This window comes from Podarcis cretensis, assembly GCF_951804945.1.
Source record: "Podarcis cretensis genome assembly, chromosome: 1".
In the NCBI taxonomy this organism is placed as follows: Eukaryota; Metazoa; Chordata; class Lepidosauria; order Squamata; family Lacertidae; genus Podarcis; species Podarcis cretensis.
Genome location: NC_137170.1, coordinates 116,539,686 through 116,561,660, shown reverse-complemented (window position 1 = coordinate 116,561,660; position 21,975 = coordinate 116,539,686). Strand labels below are relative to the sequence as shown.

Genomic DNA, 21,975 nt, shown 5'->3' with positions numbered 1-21,975 from the left:
CCTTCATTAGTCATGGGAAATGGAAAAGAAGGGTGGGAAATAAATGTGCGTAAAACTGTTAAAATTAGAGGGGGGGGAGAGAGAGTTTGGAACTAATGAGTCAATATATTCCTTTATTCTCAGGGAGAAAGGGTGCAAACAGCAAATGATATTTTTATATTCAAGAAGTGAACATTTATTTTCAGAAACTATCCTGCTTGTTATGGTACTTTTAATTATAAGCAAGTGAGGAAGCAAAACAAAATGCTGCTCGAGGGAAAAAAAAAACCCTTGAAGCTGTTAGCTGGCCTGATCTGCAGCTTCATAGCCACCCCTTCTCAGGCAGGGTGGTTGCCCATAGAAGGAAAGTCACACCACTTGAGGAGAGATTATTGTTCCTGTGTCCCTTCCTTCCTTCTTTCCCTTTGCTTTCTTCCATGCAACTGCACACATGGGCTCTCTCTCTTTTCCCCCTGTGTTGGGTTTTTTGCCCTGCAATTTTAATTTTAAATGTTTATGTAATTGTGTACATGTCAGAGCTCTCCTGAACCTGATGATACCTCTCTCTTGTGCTTGGATGGATCTGTTTGGCTGACATCAGCTTTGGCCCTCCAGATGTTGCTGAACTACAGGTCTGAATCAGTCCCAGCAAGCATGGCTAGTGGCCAGGGATGAGGAGAGTTGGATAGAAGGTAGAATAATAGAATTGGAAGGGACCACAAGGATCATCTAGTCCAACCCCCTGCAATGCAGGGATCTCACCCAATGTGGGGCTCAAACCCATGACGCTGAGATTAAGAGTCTCATGCTCCAACAACTGAGCTATCCTCTGGTGTTGTTGTTCAGCAATTGGTGGAGGACCAAAGTTTCCCCACACCTGGTCTAATTAATGAACAGCACTCACTCCTGAAAAATAGATGGGAATGATAGCTAAACTACCTATCTCTGATAAGAGAATGCACAGGAGAGGATAGCAAATTGTTACCAACTGCAGGTCAGCACCACCTTAATATCTGAAATATTTAAAACATTTGAAATATTTATTCCCTACCCACACTAAAGGCAAGACACTTTTATGTTTAATAACTCAACAAGGTACATGGTCTAGTCAGACAACCCACTTGACCTCCATAGTTACTATCATATCAGTACACTTTTTCAACTCAATTTTCCCATTTCTTCATTCTAATAATATAGCTATCTGGAAAATGTAAACATTAATGTTGTCTGACCTTGCGCCATAGGCATGAAATGCTTGCTATCAGCATAATTGTATGAATTCATACATTTTACCTTTTAAAATTTGGAGAGTCCTACTAAACAGCTGTGTAAGGTCCCCGTATATTTCTGACAAAGTTATTTCCTTGCACCCTTTGAAACAGGAATTTGCATTTTATGAGAACAAAAATCACTGTAATCTATCCTGGACATTGATGGTACAGCTATTGCTAAGCAAACAACCTTTCCACAATTGCATGATTACACCGGTCAAAGACTAGGAGATGGGCAGTATGTTAGAGACCCTCTCCTCATTAATTTACAGCTCTGAAGGAGTTCTATTAACTAAAAGGGAGAAGCTCGTGTACTCTTTCTTTGAGCAATTAACTAAAGTGGAGTCCGGAAGACCATGTGTTGCAATTGCTTACTAGCCAGATGTTTCCTAAGCAGGGATCCAGGGACAGCATGCTGTACTACCTTTTATCCAATTATTTGAGCTTCTCGCCAGAGCATTCCCTTCTAGTCCTGGAGCCCTCACACTGGGAGTGCTGCGTTTCCCAATGATATCTCACCTCCAAATCAACACGCACCTGATATGCAAACACCTTATGCTAAACATTACATTTTATAAACCAAGTCAGTGTAAATGTATTCTTAGATAAATCAGTAATGATGTTTGCCACGAGTGCATGTATCTTACAATCCTGATAACAGCAGCTCACTATTTTATTCTTCGTTTTTTATTTATAAGCCATGAGACATCAAAGAGAAAGTTAAAATAAAAATGCATCAGTTTCAGCAAGAGATAAACATTTCTAAATTTATCCTGAACTTATTTTGTCAACAGCTGGCTGCCTTCCCATGTTCACTCTATTGAATTGATTATAAGGTTACAAATCCTCCATAACCTTCAGACTTTTCTTGACGACACAGCTAGGGTGGTTGGTGGGAAATAACTTTTTGTTGTTGCTGCTGGCATCGTTTGCGAATTAGTGCATCTTGGTAGATGAGAAGGCACTATTGTGGAATAATCCTGCACAGAGCTTGCTGCTGCATCAGCTGTTTCTGAAATCTTTTATGCTCATGGGCATTTAAAAAAAAACTTATTGAAAGCATAATAAACAGCAACAAGCTTCCACTTTTTGATTTGTTCCTTTACTGAGAGCCACGTGTTTCTGAGAAATCCTCCTCCAGAGAAAGTGCTTGGTAGCAAGATATCACATTCTTCTTTACCATTATGCCCCTTGAAATCGACGGCTAAAGCACAAGGCAGGGCCGGCCCACCCATGAGGCAAGGTGAGACAAACGCCTCAGGCAGCAGGGTCAACCAGGGCAGCAGATCCTGCTGCCAATCTCTTCACCCAACACACACTACCTTGTTCCTGATGTAGATCTTCCCTGACCCCTTCTTTACTGGCGGGGAGGGGGTTGCCATTTGGGGGTCCGCCTCAGGTGCCAAAATGTCTTGGACCAGCCCCGGCATCAAGACCTGTGGTCCGGCAACTAGGTGCACCTTCCTCTCTGCGAAAGCTTCAAACCTCAAACACGCACACACACACACATCTCTGCTCTGTAATTAGATCATCAAGGATGATTCCTCAAAGTAGGCTAATTCCTCATTTATGAAGGAAATACCTCCTTCCAAGAACAACCAGAGCTTTAAAAAAAAAAAAAAGCGCTAGGAGTCAAGTGAGGCTAAGAGGACTGCCAAAAGGAACTCTCTCTCCTTCAACATGAAAACCAAAGTCTACAAGAAACCTCTAAGCAAAGATTTCTCTCTCTCTTTTGTAAACCAAACACACACACACACACTTTTCTCCCCATGGGTGTGGCCAGGGGGGCAGGGGGCAGCTGCCTCTCCAAAAAATCAAGCAAATAAATAAAAATAGTTAACTAAAAGTAGAATTTGTAGAAAGATTTTGACAGGTTTTTTTCTGACCACTCGGGGTCAAAAGGAAGTAATTTTAAACAATTGTTGTTGAGACCTTTCCTTCCCAATCGGCTAGGCAGAGCCAGATAGAGGAAGATGACAGGTGGGTGTTCTGCCCCCCCCCCTATATAAATCCCATGCTTCTTCAGTTCTCCTACCTTTCAGCGACACACCCGTGGGCTCTGCAAACCTGGCACGGTTTGCAGACACTGACCTATTTAGAGACATGAGAAATGATGAACTCCGCGCCCGCCTGAAACAAGCTAGGAGGAGATAACACGGCGGGGGGGGGGGGGGAGAGAAAGAGGGAGAGATGCGGGGACGCGGGAATTCCCTCCCCCCGCCGCCGAGTCCAAGAGAGGAAGAAGCGGCTCTTACGCTTTTGCCCGACGCAGCCAAAACTTTCCGAGGAAAGGCAGAGCGCCCCGGCGCTGAGAGGTACGAAGAAGGCGCGGCCAGGCGCCCCCACAACAGCCGCCTGCACTGACCTGCCGCCGCCGGTGCCTCTTTGCCGTCGCTTCCCCTCACACTCCGCCCCGGGATGCTGCTTGCTTGCTCGCTCCCTCGCTCCCTCGCTCGCTCTCCGGCTGCCTGGAGGAGCAGCAGCTGGGCGCCCTTCGCCCAGCCTCGCCAGCGGACAAATCACCGCCTGGGTTGGCGCGCGGCTCGGTGGGCTAGCCTCGCTTTCGCGCCGCCGGGACGGACGGGGGAGAGGGCAAGGGGTGGGGTGGGGTGGGGTTTTTTTTTTGGTCGGGGGGGGGGGTTCGCCTCCCGCCTGTCCTCGAACGCAAAGCAAGCAGGCGAAAGAGGCACCATTCCCAACCGCGGCTCTTCCTCCCCTCAGCGCGTCAAAGTTGAGGCGAGCAGATTCTGCCAGGTGCGCTCCCGCCTGCCCAGCCCCTCTTACCTCCTCGACCAGGCGCTGCTGCTGCTGCTGCTGCTGCTGCCCGTTTCCGCAGCCGGTCCGCATGTGTGAGTGTGAGGGCGCGTGAGCTCTTTGGCACGCGGAGGGGTGGGGTGGGGTGGGGTGGGGGAGCGCGCGCGCGCGGAGCTGCCCGTCCCAACAGCAAGCCGCTAGCCCCAACCTCGGAGGGGAGGACGGCAGCAGCAGCAACAGCAGCAGCAGCGCGCCGGCTTGGTCCCCGCCAAGCGCATGCGCCCGCCACAGCCTGGGCCCCGCCAACGACCCTCGCCAAGCAGGTGAGAGGGGAGAAGGCGCGCGCGCGCGCGCAGGGGGCTGAGGGGGGGGGGGAGTCAGAATGTAGACGGGAGGCGGGTGGGAAAGGGAAGCCCCACCTTTGCCACCGTCTTGCGTTCCTGAAGACGCTGAGTGAGGGAGCCCTTCTGCAACTTTTCCTCTTGCTGCACCTGTTCCAAGAGGGCTCCACGGTGCCCAAAAGCTGCGCGGGACTCTTCTCTTCTGGTTCTCACGGTAATTCCGTCGCTTCCGGCTGTCTTTGAAATATACCCTGCACCCCTGACACATAGGAGTCAACTCCGAGGGAAAGAGGTCCCTTCGGCTCCCTATGGGCCTAGCCAGGGGACGCAGCTCCCCCCCCCCATCAATAATAATAATAATAATAATAAATTTTAACAACAGCAGCAAGAGTACTCATCGCTAAGAACTGGAAAACTCAAGATCTACCCACACTGGAAGAGTGGCAGATGCAGCTGATGGACTATATGCAACTGGCTGAGATGACTGGCAGAATCCGAGACCTGGGAGAAGAGAGGGTTGAAGAAGACTGGAAGAAATTTAAGATTTATCTACAAAAATATTGTAATTTGGTTGAATGTTAAGAAGGATGCTAGATCATAAAAAATTGTCCACCACTGAATTAGATCTGAATTTGACGATAAGTGAGACTAAGGAAAATACAAACTTTTTGGAGAACTGTTAGATTTTATTTAAATGAGCGGATATAAGGTTGTAAACAAGATGATAATTTGCTTGAAAATTTTTTCTTAATGATGTAAGTGGGAGCGGGAGACGTGAGGGAGTCCAAAGAAGTGAGGAAACTATGTTATGATATAAGTAAAGTTGTTTATTATTTATGCATTGTATTCAAAAACTTTAATAAATATTTATAAAAATAATAATAATAATAAATTTTATTTATATCCCGCCCTCCCCAGCTGAAGCCGGGCTCAGAGCGACTAACAACCCTAAAATGATAACACATTCTAAAATTATTTCGTTATAAAATTAATTCCAATCAAATTCATTCCAATCAAATTAATGCAACCATTGGGCTAGAAGTTCTGTGAGGATTGCCAAAGGAGGGAGTCAGGCTGTGCCCTGGCCAAAGGCCTGGTGGAACAGCTCTGTCTTGCAGGCCTTGCGGAAAGATGTCAAGTCCCAAAGGGCCCTAGTCTCTTGTGACAGAGCGTTCCACCAAGTCGGGGCCAGTGCTGGAAAGGCCCTGGAAAGGTCACTCTTGCAGTATTTATAAGTTCTCTCAAACAAATCCAAAGCAAGTAATTTGAGAAGCAAGCGTGTCTGACTGTTTTAAACCATTAGTGGTAGTAGAAGAGAGTATTAACATAGTTTGTTTTTTTACAGTAAAGTGGTGCACATCCAAGGCAAATGTTGGAGCAGCTGCCTCAAAGATTACTCAGAATAAGAGAGAGAAAATACAGTGTTTTCATACATTTTGTTTCTCCTGGCAAAGCTAGAGATTGTGCACTGGAGCAACGACCGTCAACTTTTTCTGATGCTTCTAAGAATTCTTTTGCCAAAATACTCCCCAGACTAGCGCTTAAAAATAATGCCTGACTGAAATAACCTTGCACCAAAAATACTGCAGCCCAGCTCTATGTATGTTTACTGCAACATCCTCAGGAAATCACTGAGGATCAGGGCGATACAAAATTGTTCATCATAAAGCTTATGCACCCCAGCACTTTTATCTACCTTCATCCCTTCCACTTTAATTGAAATCATTTGCGTCACACCTATGGTCTGTTCATAAAGAGCTGCTCCACTAACAGATTATTTGCAAGGTGTGACATGTTGCACCAGCACCATGCTACAAAACCAATTGCTGTTCTAGCCCTACAGAGAGGTTGACACCGGGGACTCAGCTATACAAGGGCAAGTAAAACATTTTAAGTGCGTTTTAAGTGCATTATACACATGTGACGCTAGATGGCGGTGGTGAGCTTAATGGCAAATTCACTCTCTCTCTCTCTCTCTGGGGGCTGGATGTGGCCCAACCGCCTTCTAAATCCAGCCCGCGGACGGTCCGGGAAGCAGCGTGTTTTTACTTGAGTAGATTGTGTCCCTTTATTTAAAATACATCTCTGTGTTGTTTGTGGGGCCTGCTTGGTGTTTTGACATGAGTAAAATGTGTGCTTTTATTTAAAATGCATTTCTGGGTTATTTGTGGGGCATAGGAATTTGTTCATTTCCCCCCCCCCCTTCAAAATATAGTCCGGCCCTCCACATGGTCTGAGGGACGGTGGACCGGTCCCCTGCTGACAAAGGTTGTTGACCCCTGCTCTCTCTATATATAAACACTTTTTTAAAAAGTATTTTAACAGCATTTTTTAATATGTGTCTAGATTCCACCTGCGAGTGTCCTTCTTTTATATAGACACATGTATAAATCTTAGTTGCAAGAGTGCAAGACTCCCTGGTTTTGGAGTGCAACGTGAGAAGGTCCAACTAGCATGAACTCTTTCATTGCTGAGATAACGGGGGGGGGGGGGGAGCAGGGATGATTGGGTTCTTGGATTTATTTCTATTATATATTTTGTGGTTTTATCTTGTGAAGTGCCCTGAGACTTGCGGATACAGGGTGGTATACAAACAAACAAACATATAATAATAACTGGTGAAGGCCAGGGTTCTTAATGGGTGATGGATGGTTTCTGTTTTTAGTATTGTTTGGGTTTTTTGCATGTTATTTTTATATACCTTTTATATGGTTAGAGGTTGTCTTAGTGCTAGCTTGGTTTCGTTGTTATGTGTTGATAATAATAATTTTTTAAAATGATAACAATGCAGTCCACTTCAGATGTGTCTTATAGAGTAACCAGCATACACATATTTTGTTGTCATTTAATTACATAGTTTATTAAAACCCCAGGTTTGTCCCTAACATTTACTCAGAGTAGATGCATTGAAATTAATGGACCTAAGTATGTCAGGGCTATTATCTTCAATGGGTTTATTCTGAGTAAAAGCTGGTTTGATGCAACCCCAACATCCCCTTCTTCCTTGACCTTTAAAGCCCTAAACGGCCTTGGCCCAGTATACCTGAAGGAGCGTCTCCACCCCCATCGTTCAGCCCGGACACTGAGGTCCAGCTCTGAGGGCCTTCTGGCGGTTCCCTCACTGCGAGAAGCCAAGTTACAGGGAACCAGGCAGAGTGCTTTCTCAGTAGTGGCACCCACCCTGTGAAACGCCCTCACACTAGATGTCAAAGAGAACAACTACCACCAGACTTTTAGAAGACATCTGAAGGGCAGCCCTGTTTAGGGAAGCTTTTAATGTTTGATGCATTACTGTATTTTAATTGTTGGAAGCTGCCCAGAGTGGCTGGGGAAGCCCAGCCAGATGGGCAGGGTATAAATAAATTATTATTATTATTATTATTATTATTATTATTATTATTATTATTCCCATATTTAACTTTTTACAACTCTTCAAAGTACTGCTAGTTTCCTGGCTGTAGACATTCACCTGGCTGTTTTGTAACCCATGCTTCATTCCAGATCTGAAGCCAGCTTACACTCACAGAAAAGGAAATACTGTATTAAGGAGGTTTTTTGGGGGGTGGGGGGGGGAGAGAGAAACTAATTTTCACAAGTGTGCCCTTGGAAGCAAAGTCAGAGAGGACTGTGCTTGAGCAAAGCTCAGAGTGGAAGACAATCAGAGGCTGAATTGAAATCAGACGAGTCAGACAAATATTTAGGCCGTCTAGGGAATGTGATTCTAAATGGCAGAGACAGAAGTACCATGCTTAATCCATTTTTTGTTGCTGCTCGGCAGCAGAAAAGAAAAACACTTTAGCACTGATTGGATAATACTTCCATTGTACAGTACTTCAATCTCTGCTCTTGGAAGATGGTAGTTCTCTTTAATAGCAGGGGGGGGGAATCACATCACATGCTGTTTACAGTTCCACGTAAACCCCTCTCGCTTAAAGTTTATGGTGAAATATTTCTGGTCTTTGGCCTCTTCCTAATCGAGATACAGTCTTCTTCACCTGTTATCTCCACCAACAGATGAAGTAATTGTGTTGTGGAAGATAGGCTGTTGGTTCAGGACTGCAGGAGACAAATCCCCATTTAACCATAAAGCAAACTGATGGCCTTGCCCGCATCACTAGTTTTGTGCACGCACCATGCTTTTAAACATATGACTTCCTGGGAGCTGTAGTTTGTTAAGGGTGGGGACAGCTGCAGCTCTGTGGGGAGTAAACCACAGTTCCCCTAATTCTTTGTGGAAAGCAACATTCTTTAAATGTGCAATGTGTAAGCAGCCAATGGCTCCAATTCTCTGGGAGTAAGCCCTATGGAGTTCAAAGGGACTGACTTCCACATTCCAGCACTGGGTGAAATTTCACACACTTCAGTTAAGCTGTATGAGTTGTACCACTCACTGACCACTGGATGGAGATTTTAATTATCTAACGTATTTTTCGCTCTATAGGACGCACCAGACCACAAGACGCACCTAGTCTTTGGAGGAGGAAAACAAGAAAAAAAATATTCTGAATCTCAGAAGCCTGTACAGCAAGAGGGATCGCTGCGCAGTGAAAGCAGCGATCCCTCTTGCTGTTCTGGCTTCTGTTATAGCTGCGCAGCCTGCATTTGCTCCATAAGATGCACACACATTTCCCCTTACTTTTTAGGAAGGAAAAAGTGAGTCTTATAGAGCAAAAAATACGGTATGTAAAAAATAATACTGTAGTTATTTGGCCATTTACTGATTCTCTTTTTCATAAAGGGTTACTCCTGCTGTTCCATCCCTCGCCACCTCCCCCATTGCATATGTGTGTGTTTGGTGGGAAAGGTCTAAAGCAGGGAGCTTGCTCTGAAACACACAGAGTATCGTGTGATTTAGAATCTGGGACAGTCAGAGGGCTCTGAATTGTGCAGGGAACCCATGTAGATAGAACAGGCTGGTCTCTTCAAACCTACCCCCAGCGGTTTTAGATGATGGGCAGAATGGGGCCAGCTTGAGACATGCTGGGCCTGCTCCCAGCCTGTCCACATGTTGGGATGCAATCGTGAACAAGTCTAAAGGTAGCTTAGAATATTGATTCAAACAGAATCGTTTATACATTTGTGTCCTGAATTGCTTTCCCACTGAGAAAATGCTTGTTATTGCCATTACATTATATATATATATATATATATATATATATATATATATATATATATATTTAAAATATATATGCAATACTTTTTGTTCCTATATGATAACACCCCTGCTGTACAATATTATTACTGTAACACATTCATTAATATAACATGGGTTGTATCTGAAAGTTTAATGCATTATAAAGCTGCTTTTTTTTTTTTTGCTATCATAACCTAGAATCTACATTGCAGTTCAATCCTACTAACTGTTCACATTTGTCTCCATCGATACACTGCTTTATTACTGCAGGCTGAAGAGTCATCAGAATTGTTCACATATAACACTAAGTCAAACCAAGACTTAGCATAAAAGAGCAAACATGTGGGCCCCTAGAGAGATTGCAGCCACTTTGCTCCCCGCTCCAGTTATGCTATGCTGAGCTAACCCATGGTTTGGCTTAGCATGCCATCTAAATCCAGGCTACATGGTTTAGCTCTCACAAACAAACAAACAAACAAACAAACAAACAAACAAACAAACCACAAGCTAAAAAACGTAGAACAAACCTTTGCTACAGGATGTGGTTTGTCTGGAGCGAGATAAACCAGGTTTATTCACTAAACCAGGACCATACACTAAGCCAAACCATGGCTTGGCTTAGCAAAGCACAGCAGCAGAACAAGGAAGGACCGAAGTAGCTGTAACCTTTTCTTCAAGAGCCTGTGTTTTGCTTGCTCCATAAGCCAAACAAGTGTTTTGTGCAAACCAGGCCACTGATTGTACATTGGAAGTTAAGAGTATTTGCTATAGATCGGATTAGTTATACAAGGTATTCTGAATATCGATTCCTAGGCGTATACTGTTTACTTCCGCCATTCAAAAATAGTTTGCATTCACACTGAGCCATCCAGTTCAAGTCACACAGACCTGCATCTCAAGTAAAGCGGTGGAAATTAATTCCACAGTTAAGCACGGAAGATCGCAACCTTCCACGCAGGTACCTAGGAGTACACCACACTGAACTCAGGAGGACGAATTTGTAGGTAAGCATGCATAGGATCGCACTGTAAGGCGTGAGATCTATATACCCTTACTCGGAAGTAAATGTCATTGAACAATGTAGGTTGGATTGCATGCCCTATTGCTTTATACAGCCTCCAAATGTTCTCAGCTCACTGACATGAATAACTCAGCTACACATTGTTCAGAGAAACAGTGTTCTGCATCACAGTCATATTTTGCTCTATCTATCAAGTGTCTATATGTAGTGGGGCCCATGTGCCCTTCAACACTCTCTTAGTTTTTGAATAGTATGCAGCAGTATCTGAGCTTGGCACTCTCATATTAAACATTTGTGCAAGCACATTGCTTTCTAACGTAATCGTTTTCTAACATAATGCTGGTGTAAGAGTCAGCATGTCACGCCCAGTGAAGGATTCACTACTGCAGCAAATGGAAGGAAAATTGGCCATAGGTATGACACAAATGATTTCATCCAGGGTACTTCTGTTTAAACGCACTGAGTTCCACTGAAGTCAATCCAATCCAAACCAATGCTGTAATAAACCCTTTTGCCTGTAAGCCCCACTGAACTCAATGGGATTTACTTCTGAGTAGACACAAATAGGCCTGGACTGTAAATTAGTTTAAGTGTGCATTTAAACCATCGGGCCATGGCTCATGGCTAACTCGCTCCATTGATTTCAATGGGACCGACATTCAACCAACTCAGTTTGGATCTAACCCAACGTGACTGGTTAAGAATCCTTCATAAGTACATTTTTACAACTTAGTGTACTACACTTGGCTGCACCTTATTTATCTTGGTTTTCCATTAGCAATGATTTTCGCTGCCATCTCCCAAGCAAGCAAAAGTATAACCGAATGAATGGTTTTCATGTAATAATTTAAAACTGGTTTTTATTGTAAAAGAAATAACAGGGATAGCATTTTAAAAAACAGTTTTACTTTACATCATTTGCACTCCTATGTGGAAGCAAACCCATTGAAAACACTGGGGCTTACTTCTGAGTAAGCATGCACAAAAGAGCACTGTTACGAGATTCATCCTGACATTGACAATTTCATTTTTTTTATGATGAACAAATCATCCTTAATCTAGTAATTTCCCATATGCAAAGGGGACACATTCAGAACATCCATTTTAATGGAGGAGCCAGTTTTGTGCACACAGGGGGGTGCGTGCGCACACACATGTGTGTAATTGCTCCCTACACTGAAATGGATGGGGATGCTCACTTGCAAAGGTCGTCTTGGATAACCTGTAGTCAAAACAAAATAAAAAAATTCTTTCCAATAGCACCTTAAAGACCAACTAAGTTAGCTCTTGGTATGAGCTTTCGTGTGCATGCACACTTCTTCAGATACACTGAAACAGAAGTCATCAGACCCTTCTATATAGTGAGAAGGTGGGGAGGGGTATTACTATCTGCCAATCACCCAATCCCACCACCCTTCTGAGTAATACCCCTCCCCACCTTCTCACTATATAGAAGGGTCTGATGACTTCTGTTTCAGTGTATCTGAAGAAGTGTGCATGCACACGAAAGCTCATACCAAGAACTAACTTAGTTGGTCTTTAAGGTGCTACTGGAAAGAATTTTTTTATTTTGTTTTGACTATGGCAGACCAACACGGCTACCTATCTGTAATTGGATAACCTGTGCAACTGTGTAAAGGTAAAGGGACCCCTGACCATTAGGTCCAGTCATGGCTGACTCGGGTTGTGGCGCTCATCTCGCTTTATTGGCTGAAGCTTCCGGATCCTGTGGCCAGCATGGCGAACCAGAGCAGCGCACAGAAACGCTGTTTACCTTCCCGCCGGAGCGGTTCCTTTGACATGCTTTCGAACTGCTAGGTTGGCAGGAGCAGGGACCAAGGAACAGGAGCTCACCCCGTCGCGGGGATTTGAACCACTGACCTTCTGATCGGCAAGTCCTGGGCTCTGTAAAAACAGGCTGATTCCTGGACCATCCGCGGGCTGGATTTAGAAGGCAGTTGGGCCAGATCTGGCCCCCGGGCCTTAGTTTGCCTACCCATGCCGTAAAGCATGGGCTAGCTGATTTGATGTAAAATATGGGATGCAGGTGGCGCTGTGGGTTAAAGCCTCAGCGCCTAGGGCTTGCCGATCGAAAGGTCGGCGGTTCGAATCCCTGCGGCGGGGTGCGCTCCCGCTGCTCGGTCCCAGCGCCTGCCAACCTAGCAGTTCGAAAGCACCTCCGGGTGCAAGTAGATAAATAGGGACCGCTTACCAGCGGGAAGGTAAACGGCGTTTCCGTGTGCGGCTCTGGCTCTGGCCAGAGCAGCGATGTCACGCTGGCCACGTGACCCGGAAGTGTCTCCGGACAGCGCTGGCCCCTGGCCTCTTAAGTGAGATGGGCGCACAACCCCAGAGTCTGGCAAGACTGGCCCGTACGGGCAGGGGTACCTTTACCTTTAACTATCCTAACAAAGACCCCTGAAAGCATCTCAGTGACGTCACAGTGCATATTATCCTAGTTTCTAGTGGCGATCATTGACAAATGGCATACTCGATTCACAACTTTCTGATCTCCAGTACCCCACACCCACAGTAACCCACACAAGGGTGGTCAGTAAATAAAAGCTAAAGTAATTGGCTCATTGTTTTAGGAGAAATCTAGGTGGCTTCTCCATGGCTTACACAATTCCTCCTGTTGACTGAGCTTAATTGTAATGTTGACTTGTGCCAAGTAAGTAAGCTTTAGTTATATATCTAATAGTAGTTAAGCACCTAAGAGGAATGGCACAGACCTTGGGATTACCGTACATTGCTAGTCACCCAAGCACATGGTGTACTTAAGCTCAAATGCTGCTTCTGCTGCTTCAAAAAAATTAAAAATCTTGTTACGGTCGTACCTTGGATCCCAAACGCCCTGGAACTCAGGTGTTGTCTCCCGAGTACCACAAGTGATTGATCCAGTTTGCAAACATTCTTTTGGAACCTGAACATCCGGCGGGGCTTCCACGGCTTCTGATTGGCTGCAGGACCTTCCTGCAGCCAATCAAAAGCCGCAATTTGGTTTTGGAAGTCAAATGAACTTCTGGAATGGATTTTGTTTGACTTCCAAGGTACGAATGTATTTGTTTGTATTGGTTATATAGACCACCCTGTTTTATCCAGGTAGCTGTACCTGTTTCTGAAAAAAAGAGTTGAAATCGGTTTTGCTAGTTTAGGAATTCCTGTTGGTGTTTAAGGAACCCATTATGTTCATGTCCGTGTACTCCTGCCTGTATGTCAATTCCTGTTTTCTGGGAATGTACTATGCAGTCCTACACATGCCCACTCAGATTTAAGCTGTAGGACTGCAGTTCCCATCACCCCCTCCCCCAGTCCATCATGGCTAAGGGTCAGGGGTGATGTAGTCCACTGGCTCACACATTCATCACAACTGGGCATAGGCAGAACATGCTCTCCCAGCCATTAGGTAACCCTATCCCGGAAAAACTGGGACATGGTTTTTTGCACGAGAACACCAAAGCCATTTTGGGTGGCATGATCTTGCCCCCCCCCCCAAGCAGGCTTGATTATTGTAACTCGCTCTACGCGGTGCTGCCCTTGAAGCTGACCCAGAAACTCCAGCGGGTGCAGAATGCCGCGGCGAGGCTCCTTACGGGATCCTTGCCGTGGGATCACATTCATCCAGTGCTTCACCAACTGCACTGGCTTCCGGTAGAGTACAGGGTTAGGTTTAAGGTGCTGCTTTTGATCTTTAAAGTCCTATGAGGCCTAGGACCCATGTAACTATGGGACTGCCTCTCCTGGTATGCCCTGCAGAGGACCTTGAGGTTCACAAATGACAACATTTTGGAGGTCCCAAGTCGCAAGGTGGTTAGATTGGTCTCAACTACGGCCAGGGCCTTTTCAGTACTGGCCCCAACTTGGTGGAACGCTCTGTCACAAGAAACTAGGGCCCTGCATAACTCTTGACATCTTTCCGCAGGGCCTACAAGACAGAGCTGTTCTGCCTGGCCTTTGGTTTGGACGCAGTCTGACCCTTATATTTCCCTACCCTTATGGTCTTGATTTATCGGCTACTTTAAAATGAGGCTGCATTTTAAATTGCATTTTAACCTGTATTTTAAATTGGTCCATCCCCCCCCCCCATTATGTTTTTACTGTAATTTTAGTGGTGTTAGCCGCCCTGAGCCTGGCTCTGGCTGGGGAGGGCAGGGTATAACTAAAATTTATTTATTTTTAGGGGCTGCGACCTTATGCGCATAACATGACTTACCCAGGAGCGTGGCCCGGAAGACGCATCCTGGTTTTGGGCCTGGACATGTTGGAGGGTATGCCATTGGGGCTTAACTGATACTTGGTCTGCATGGCATCCATACCCCTGACAACTTTAATTTTTAAAAACATAGCCCTGTAGCTGGGAAGCGAATGTTGAAAGATTAAGCTAGAGTTAAAACGGACATTAATCTCGACTTTCAGGAAGGCAATGACTTAACAAAAGACTGCAGAGCTGACCTTGTAAACGGTCAACCAGGACACTCCATGCAGCTCACTTCAAGGCTTTCTGCGCTTACGTTTCTTCTACACAAACCTACAACCAATGCAATTATGGAAATAAGATCTGCTAAAAATAGTGTGAAATTGAGAGCAGTTTAGATTATACAGGCCCACAAAGCAAAGTAACCTCTACTTATAATTTTCTGCCCTTTCTACCCAAACCGGCAATTACCTCCACATTTGTAATCAAAGGGAAGGCAGATTGCAGAATGTGGCACACACTGCCACGGGTACGTGGTCGGCTCAGTCCCATCTTGACATGCGCACCCACCTGCAATTAGCTATAGCCTCAGATGACTCCTGTAAAACTTCCAAAGGCAGCAGGAGGTCAATGAGAGAAATGCAATGCTTTGCAATAGGAGGCCATGTTTCAAAGCCACAAACAGTGCAACCCTATAAATGCGTCTACTCATCAGTAAGACCCATTGGTGATCAGTGGGACTTACCCCAAGGTTGGCGGTTCGAATCCCGGTGACGGGGTGAGCTCCCGTTGCTCGGTCCCTGTTCCTGCCAACCTAGCAGTTCGAAAGCACGTCAAAGTGCAAGTAGATAAATAGGTACCGCTCCGGCGGGAAGGTAAACGGCGTTTCCGTGCGATGCTCTGGTTCGCCAGAAGCGGCTTAGTCATGCTGGCAACATGACCTGGAAGCTGTACGCCGGCTCCCTCGGCCAATAAAGCGAGATGAGTGCCGCAACCCCAGAGTCGGCCATGACTGGACCTAATGGTCAGGAGTCCCTTTACCTTTAGGTCTTTATAGCAGTGGCGAGGAATCTTTTTCTAGCCTCAGAGCCACACGGGGAACGTTTTGGGGCTGCATACCGAGGACGGGGGTGCACGAAAAGGGCAAAAGCGGGCAGAACAATGGATGCGGCTCTTAAAATTTGTACAGGTTACCTTCTAGCCTTGCAAGAGTCGGGGGCAACAACACACACACCCCTGCAAATATGTAAACTGAATTTTCAAAACTACACACTTGAAGAACCAATTGTGGCTGTGCATACTTTAAGATGGCTCACTGCCAAAATGATATACTTTTTACATCTACTGTTTTTCCGTGTATTAGACGAGGGTATTTTATTAAAAATCATGTTACAAATCTTTGCTCGTCTTATACACCAGGTAGTGCTGAGGGGTGACGTGCAACTGTGATACCCCCCCCCCTAAAAAAGATCAACAACTCTGGGCAATTCTCCCTAAAAAAGCTTAACAATTCTTGGCAATCTCCCTCTATTTTATTAATGCTGAGTCCCCCAAAATAGGGGGCGTCTTATACACGGGGGCGTGTTATACACGGAAAAATACGGTAATTCACACTGCATAATTAAAACAAGATGGTGGTGATGATTATTTTACATTGTTACTGTGTTTAGCTATACATTCATGCACTTTTAGTGCCCACTCTAGGAAATCTATTCAAGTAGTACAACTAAGGCTGATGGTTAAAATGATTGTGACAGACGTGTTTCGTGTTTTCAGGCTTTAAATAGACATATTTCACCAATACACATAAAGGTATTTTGTTTTGATTAGTAGCTGGTAGATTATATACCAGATTAGGCAAGTGCCTTTGCTGCAGTTTTTGGCACCTCTTTAAAACCTTTTAAACTAAGCCTATCCAAACACATATATTTGACATGTATTTTAATATGCCATTTGATTTTTACAATGTGTATTTTTACAATGGGTTTTGTTAATATTTGGAGGGGTATTTAATTTGTTTTTAAAACATCTGATTTACCATTTAGAATTGTAGAGTAGGAAGGGTCGATAATTTTGACATATACAGTGGTACCTCGGGTTACATACGCTTCAGGTTACAGACTCCACTAACCCAGAAATAGTACCTCAGGTTAAGAACTTTGCTTCAGGATGAGAACAGAAATCATGCTCTGGCGGCGCGGCGGCAGCAGGAAGCCCCATTAGCTAAAGTGGTGCTTCAGGTTAAGAACAGTTTCAGGTTAAGAACAGACCTCCAGAACGAATTAAGTACTTATCCTGAGGTACCACTGTACTTTATATGGACAGCTTAGAGGTTTTGATGATTAAGCATTATATAAATCCTATCAAAATACAATTATTCTGATAAACAAGCAAGATGTTCTAAGTCTGCTCATGTCCAGATTAGAGATTTTATTTAGGAAAATGAATTCCAAATCCGAAAACAGAAATAGGCACAGAGAAAAAATTGGAATACCTGTTAAGACAGTGGCTGCACAGCCAGAACTGCAGATTGGAGGGCTTTCAGGTTTTCAGTTCTTTAACAAGAAGCCTTCGTGGTCCCTGGGGCAAGTAATGGCCAACCAGTTTTGTGACAGCTGTTACTTCATCTTGGTCTGCATCAATTAAGGTGCATTAGATTCCCCCATTTTTTTTGCATCGCAGTGTCCAATACATTCTGTGAAAAAAGTCACACTGATTTCTGCCCCAGAGGGATAAGCTGTATTAGTCAGTTACAACGAAGAGTATCTTAAATGGCACTTATAAGGCTAAAAGAAACATTTACTTCATGGACTAGAGAGTTTCACCATGTCTGATGTAAAAAATGCTGTTCTCGTTTGGCAGACTGCGGGTGGAATTCAATACTGCGCTATGAGAAAACACTGCATCTGCACAAGCATTTCAGCTGGCCAGATGTGTAGTGTCTGCTGATAAATTAGGTGAATCCCACCCTATAAATCTACAAGAAGAGGACAAAGAGGGAAGAGGGAAAAGAATAAATGGGAGTTTGCTATTCCATTCATTGAAGCACTTCAGATCTGAGTTGTCCTAGCTGAAGTCAAGTTTTATATTTAATCACAACTTCATAATATGAGAATTTTGGCCAACAAATGGCATTATGGGGAAGTGGGAGAGAATTAAAAAAAAAGGCCAACTTGCAGTTTACACAGACAGGTGAACAATCGAAGGGACTTCTGGTCTGCCAATAGCTGTTTTGCTCCTTGTAGTCAGGAAAAAAACCCCAGAACAGTGCACAGAGGGGAGGAGGGTGGAATCGTTCTGTTTGGCAATCAGAAATGCTTGCTCTGATGGAAGGGTCAAAAGACAGCAATGTTGAATTCCTCCCAAATTGGCGGGAGAATTGATTCCCTCCCCCGATTCACATTTATGTTTGACAGAGATAGAACAATTTTCAAAGCCGCTTCACTTGTGCTACCCTCAGTGTTGGAAAAGCCGAAGTGATTGTTCATGTTTATTGGGGGAAAAAAGTCAATTATTCAAAGAGATTATAGAGCAATATCATTATCTATATTGGCTGGTATCCAGAAAGTTTGCCATTATCTTTAAGTATTTAGTTCTGATTTTGTTGCAAGTTGAAATGCTCATCAAAACCACATTAAAAAGGTGTATATATATATATATATATATATATATATATATATGGGGGGGGGTGATCTTAAAATCAGAAGAGGAAAAATCCCTGAGCAAGATCCAGCATCATGTGAGCAAATACAATGGGATTTCTCCTGCCTCTCTGCATCTCCCTCTCCCACCTCCACCCCCCATATCTCTGGTTGGTCCACCAACCATCCTGAGCAGATTCTTTGAGATTGCTGGGGGGAAGCAAAGAAAGAGGAAATCCATTGTACAATCAAGACACCAGATGATAACATTGAGCCTTGAATGAAAGCAATTCAAAATATCAACCGTGTCTCATTTTCCATAATTATACACTTTTCAGTGGTAGTGAAATAATACTTGAGAAATCCACATGCCATCTTCATATAAATCTCTCCGAACCCATGAATCCATTTTTTTTAACAAAAGAAACTAATAAACATCCAGCAATCTTTGGTTATTTTAGTCCTAATTCAAATGACATATCCAATCTTGCCCCAAATATGCTGAAAACATCTAAGACACTGTTCTGTTTCAACTACAAGAGAACTCTGGTATTGGCACTCTCTGAACTACAGGTTTTTAAGATCTAAAGAAAAATAAAATAAAATGTTATCAGCTGTGTAGGCCAGCTTTTAAAAATTGTCACCTATTCTCAACTGCATTTCCAAGAGCAGAACTTGATCCATTAACAGATTTTTAACATAGTTGATGCTTATTCTGTCCAGATCTGATGAAACTAAAGCCTCACATTAGTTTTCTGAACTTTTTTGAAGCTCTGAATGTGAACAATGTGGGATTATCAGGTGTAAACATACACAACTGAGTTCTGTAATGTCTAAATTCTAAGCAGCAGGTTGCAGTTTTCTCATCAAAACTAATAAAAAACCGCTATCAATGTTGTTCTGCAGTACAAACAAATACAGGGGATTTGTTATTTCTGACATGAAACCTTTTAACGTCTGTACCATAACTGGAAAATCACCTAAAGAACGAAAACTAAGGAATGTGTAGCACTTTTAAAGAACATAAATAAAATTTACAAACAAGTTTGCAAAGCACTAATATTTCAGTAAAACAAATTGCTTGACTGTTTTATTATCAAAATAAACTACATTTGATTGCTCCTGGAGTCAAAAACCTGTAAGCAGCGATCATAAAAAGATGGGTTACTGGAAACATTCAAAATTCCAATGATGTTTACAAGTACTTTGTACAAAAAGTCCTTTAAAGATGTTCCGTATGTTGCAAAAAATACAGCTTTCACCACAAGGCAGAAGTATTTGCATTTCAAAAGCAGTCTACTAGAGTCATTTGCGCCTATGTGGGGAATCGCCCCTGTGCTTTCGCCTGCCCTCGTCTCTCCTTGACTCTTTAAATTGGTCCGGATATTGCTTGGGCTCATCCATCCTGGGATTGGGATAGTTACGGGGTCTCTCTCTAGACTTTGATCTGTCTTTCCTCCGTCTGTGGAGTTCATCATCCTTATCACGGCGACTGTCCCTCCCTTCATTATCAGAAAAAGAATTCTGCCTTTCGGCCCTCTTCTTCTTAGATTGGCTACTTTTGCTTTCGGAAGGCGTATTTCTTTCCTGATCCCTGTCCTTTCCACCACAGTAGGTGTTCCTGTCAGCGGAATAATCTCTATCATGGGAGAGTTTCTGTGATGCATCATCTCTCCGACTTAAGTCTCTTGAATTCCTGTCAGCATTCCTCTCAGCACCATTTTCCCTCTCAGGCTGCCTCTTCTCTTTTTTCCTGTCAGGCTGTTTCTTACGACTTCCTTGCTTTCTCTTGGTGTCTCTGTCCGATGCTTTCTTCTTCTGTGATTTCCGCTTCCTCACATCTGAAAGGATCATAAACAGAATTTACCCTTTTGGGTTAATATAGTCACATTCCTTTATTCGCACGTCAAAATATATTGGCTTCATTTAAAGAACCTACAGCAGGCTTCCTCAACCTTGGCCCTCCAGATGTTTTGAGACTACAATTCCCATCTTCCCCAACCACGGCTCCTTCTAGCTATGGATCATGGGAGTTGTAGGCCAAAAAACATCTGGAGGGCTGAGGTTGAGGAAGCCTGACCTACAGTAAGGGGAAGGAGCACCAATTCCCCACTGCAACAAAGGCATTTAAGCCATTCTGGGGGGTTTCTCAACTCTCTGGAGCAAACTGAGCTGCAGACAGGAGGGAAATAAACCTAAATAGACAATAAGGAATATTTTCTTCTCATGCAGTGAGACCTTTCGATCGAAGCTACAGAAAATTTTACAGATACTTTGACAATCACATTATCAAGTTGTGCTCTGGGTACTGAGCTTGAGTTAGTAACTGTGGATGTGTTCATTTCCTTCTCTTTGCTGAAACTTTTTCCAAAACTTGTGGGAGATATTTAGCTTGCTCTGTTATTTGGACAACCACTCAGAGAAAAAGAGAGAAAAATCTATGTAATGTCAACATTGCTCATACTACTATTTCCTACAGACTTTATTAGATTTTAAAAGTCAGGAAGGACAGTTCAATTCAGCTCCATTTTACTTTCCTCTCAAAATCCAGAGGGCCAAATAATTTGGACTACTTAAAAATAATTTTATTCCCCATCTGTGTACTGGCTTCATTTTTACATTTAGATCAGTAAACAGGTAGGGAAGAGGGGGGAAATATTTAACATGGGAACTGGAACTCTAGACCATGTAAAAAGTATCTTAGGAGACGCATATTCTTTATCTTTACTCAAGTTCTTAGTACTCAAGGTAACTTCCGTGCTGCAACATGAGCGCTTGCATGTGCCCTAGACTAATGGATGTGCATGCAGTTCTTTCTTTGTACTATTTTAAGAATTTGCAACTAGAAATTGGGACTTAAAATATGAGCTGCCAAGGTATATTCACCATCAGCAATAATATGCTAAACAGACTCACTGTTGGGACAAAAACATGACTACACAGCACATCACTGAAAACTGACTGTACTTCTTCCTACTGCATGTATTGTACAACATGCTGACCAGATTCGTCTTCCTGTCTTTAGATAACAAGGAATTGGCTGATCTGTCTTCAGTGGCAAAAAAGCCCTCCTTGAAGTGGACAGTTATGCCAAAATGTTAAGCCACCTGCCTTTGGAGGATCTGGAGTGGGGGAAAGGGGGAGCAGAAATGTCTCCTTATATGAGCAGAAAGAGTCTCACAATACTTTGGATCAAAACCACCTCTGTGATCCTTGCAACGAAGCAGTAAGGTATTGTTATCTCCCTATCACAGACATAACTTGCCTTGAATCATCCAGTGAGAAAGTAAGATGTGAACTGGGCTTCCTACGCATGTTCTTAACTTCTATGCTATACCAATAAAACGAGCACTTCCTGACCACAATGCTCTCAACACAGCAGCCTTTATGCTGTGTTGTGATATGATGAATTAAGTTGTCAGTAATTGTCCCATGGTCTGACTGTTAACTGAAAGGTACAATGAAGTTTCAAAAGGGTGATGATCCTTCAGATTATTTATTTTCAGTCGTCTGACCTCTCAAATTTAAGTCTTCGATCTTCTCTTGATTGCAGGACTGTAAGTTAATTTTAGTGCAGTTTTGTCCCTGCCCACCCAACCTTATGCTGGAGTACAAATTTAAGATGCTGGGCATTTTGAG

At 43.7% G+C, this 21,975-nt stretch overlaps 2 protein-coding genes and 1 long non-coding RNA gene across 8 annotated transcripts in view; 1 reads left to right on the top strand and 2 right to left on the bottom strand.

Moving 5' to 3' along the window:
* Positions 1-4,554, bottom strand: part of ZNF385B (zinc finger protein 385B) — a 198,284-nt gene extending 193,730 nt beyond the window's left edge. For 2 of the 4 annotated variants that reach the window (XM_079979909.1, XM_079979912.1), the window contains exon 1: positions 3,286-3,366. In XM_079979909.1, the coding sequence (XP_079836035.1) occupies positions 3,286-3,355 (70 nt within the window). In that variant the 5' untranslated portion in view covers positions 3,356-3,366. Of the gene's footprint in view, positions 1-3,285; positions 3,367-3,505; positions 3,655-4,423 lie in introns of those variants that run through there. The other 2 variants (XM_079979910.1, XM_079979918.1) reach the window with 2 other exon arrangements.
* An 8,394-nt stretch (positions 4,555-12,948) lies between these two features.
* On the top strand, positions 12,949-14,815 carry LOC307213639. Its single transcript, XR_013837603.1, has 2 exons — positions 12,949-13,171; positions 14,681-14,815. It is a non-coding gene; the product is annotated as an uncharacterized lncRNA (long non-coding RNA).
* Positions 14,816-19,398: 4,583 nt separating this feature from the next.
* The window catches only part of CWC22 (CWC22 spliceosome associated protein homolog), a 36,472-nt gene continuing 33,895 nt past the window's right edge, over positions 19,399-21,975 (bottom strand). For all 3 annotated transcript variants that reach the window (XM_079977530.1, XM_079977531.1, XM_079977532.1), the window contains exon 20: positions 19,399-20,177. In XM_079977530.1, coding sequence (XP_079833656.1) covers positions 19,642-20,177 — 536 coding nt within the window. In that variant the 3' untranslated portion in view covers positions 19,399-19,641. The remainder of the gene's footprint in view (positions 20,178-21,975) is intronic.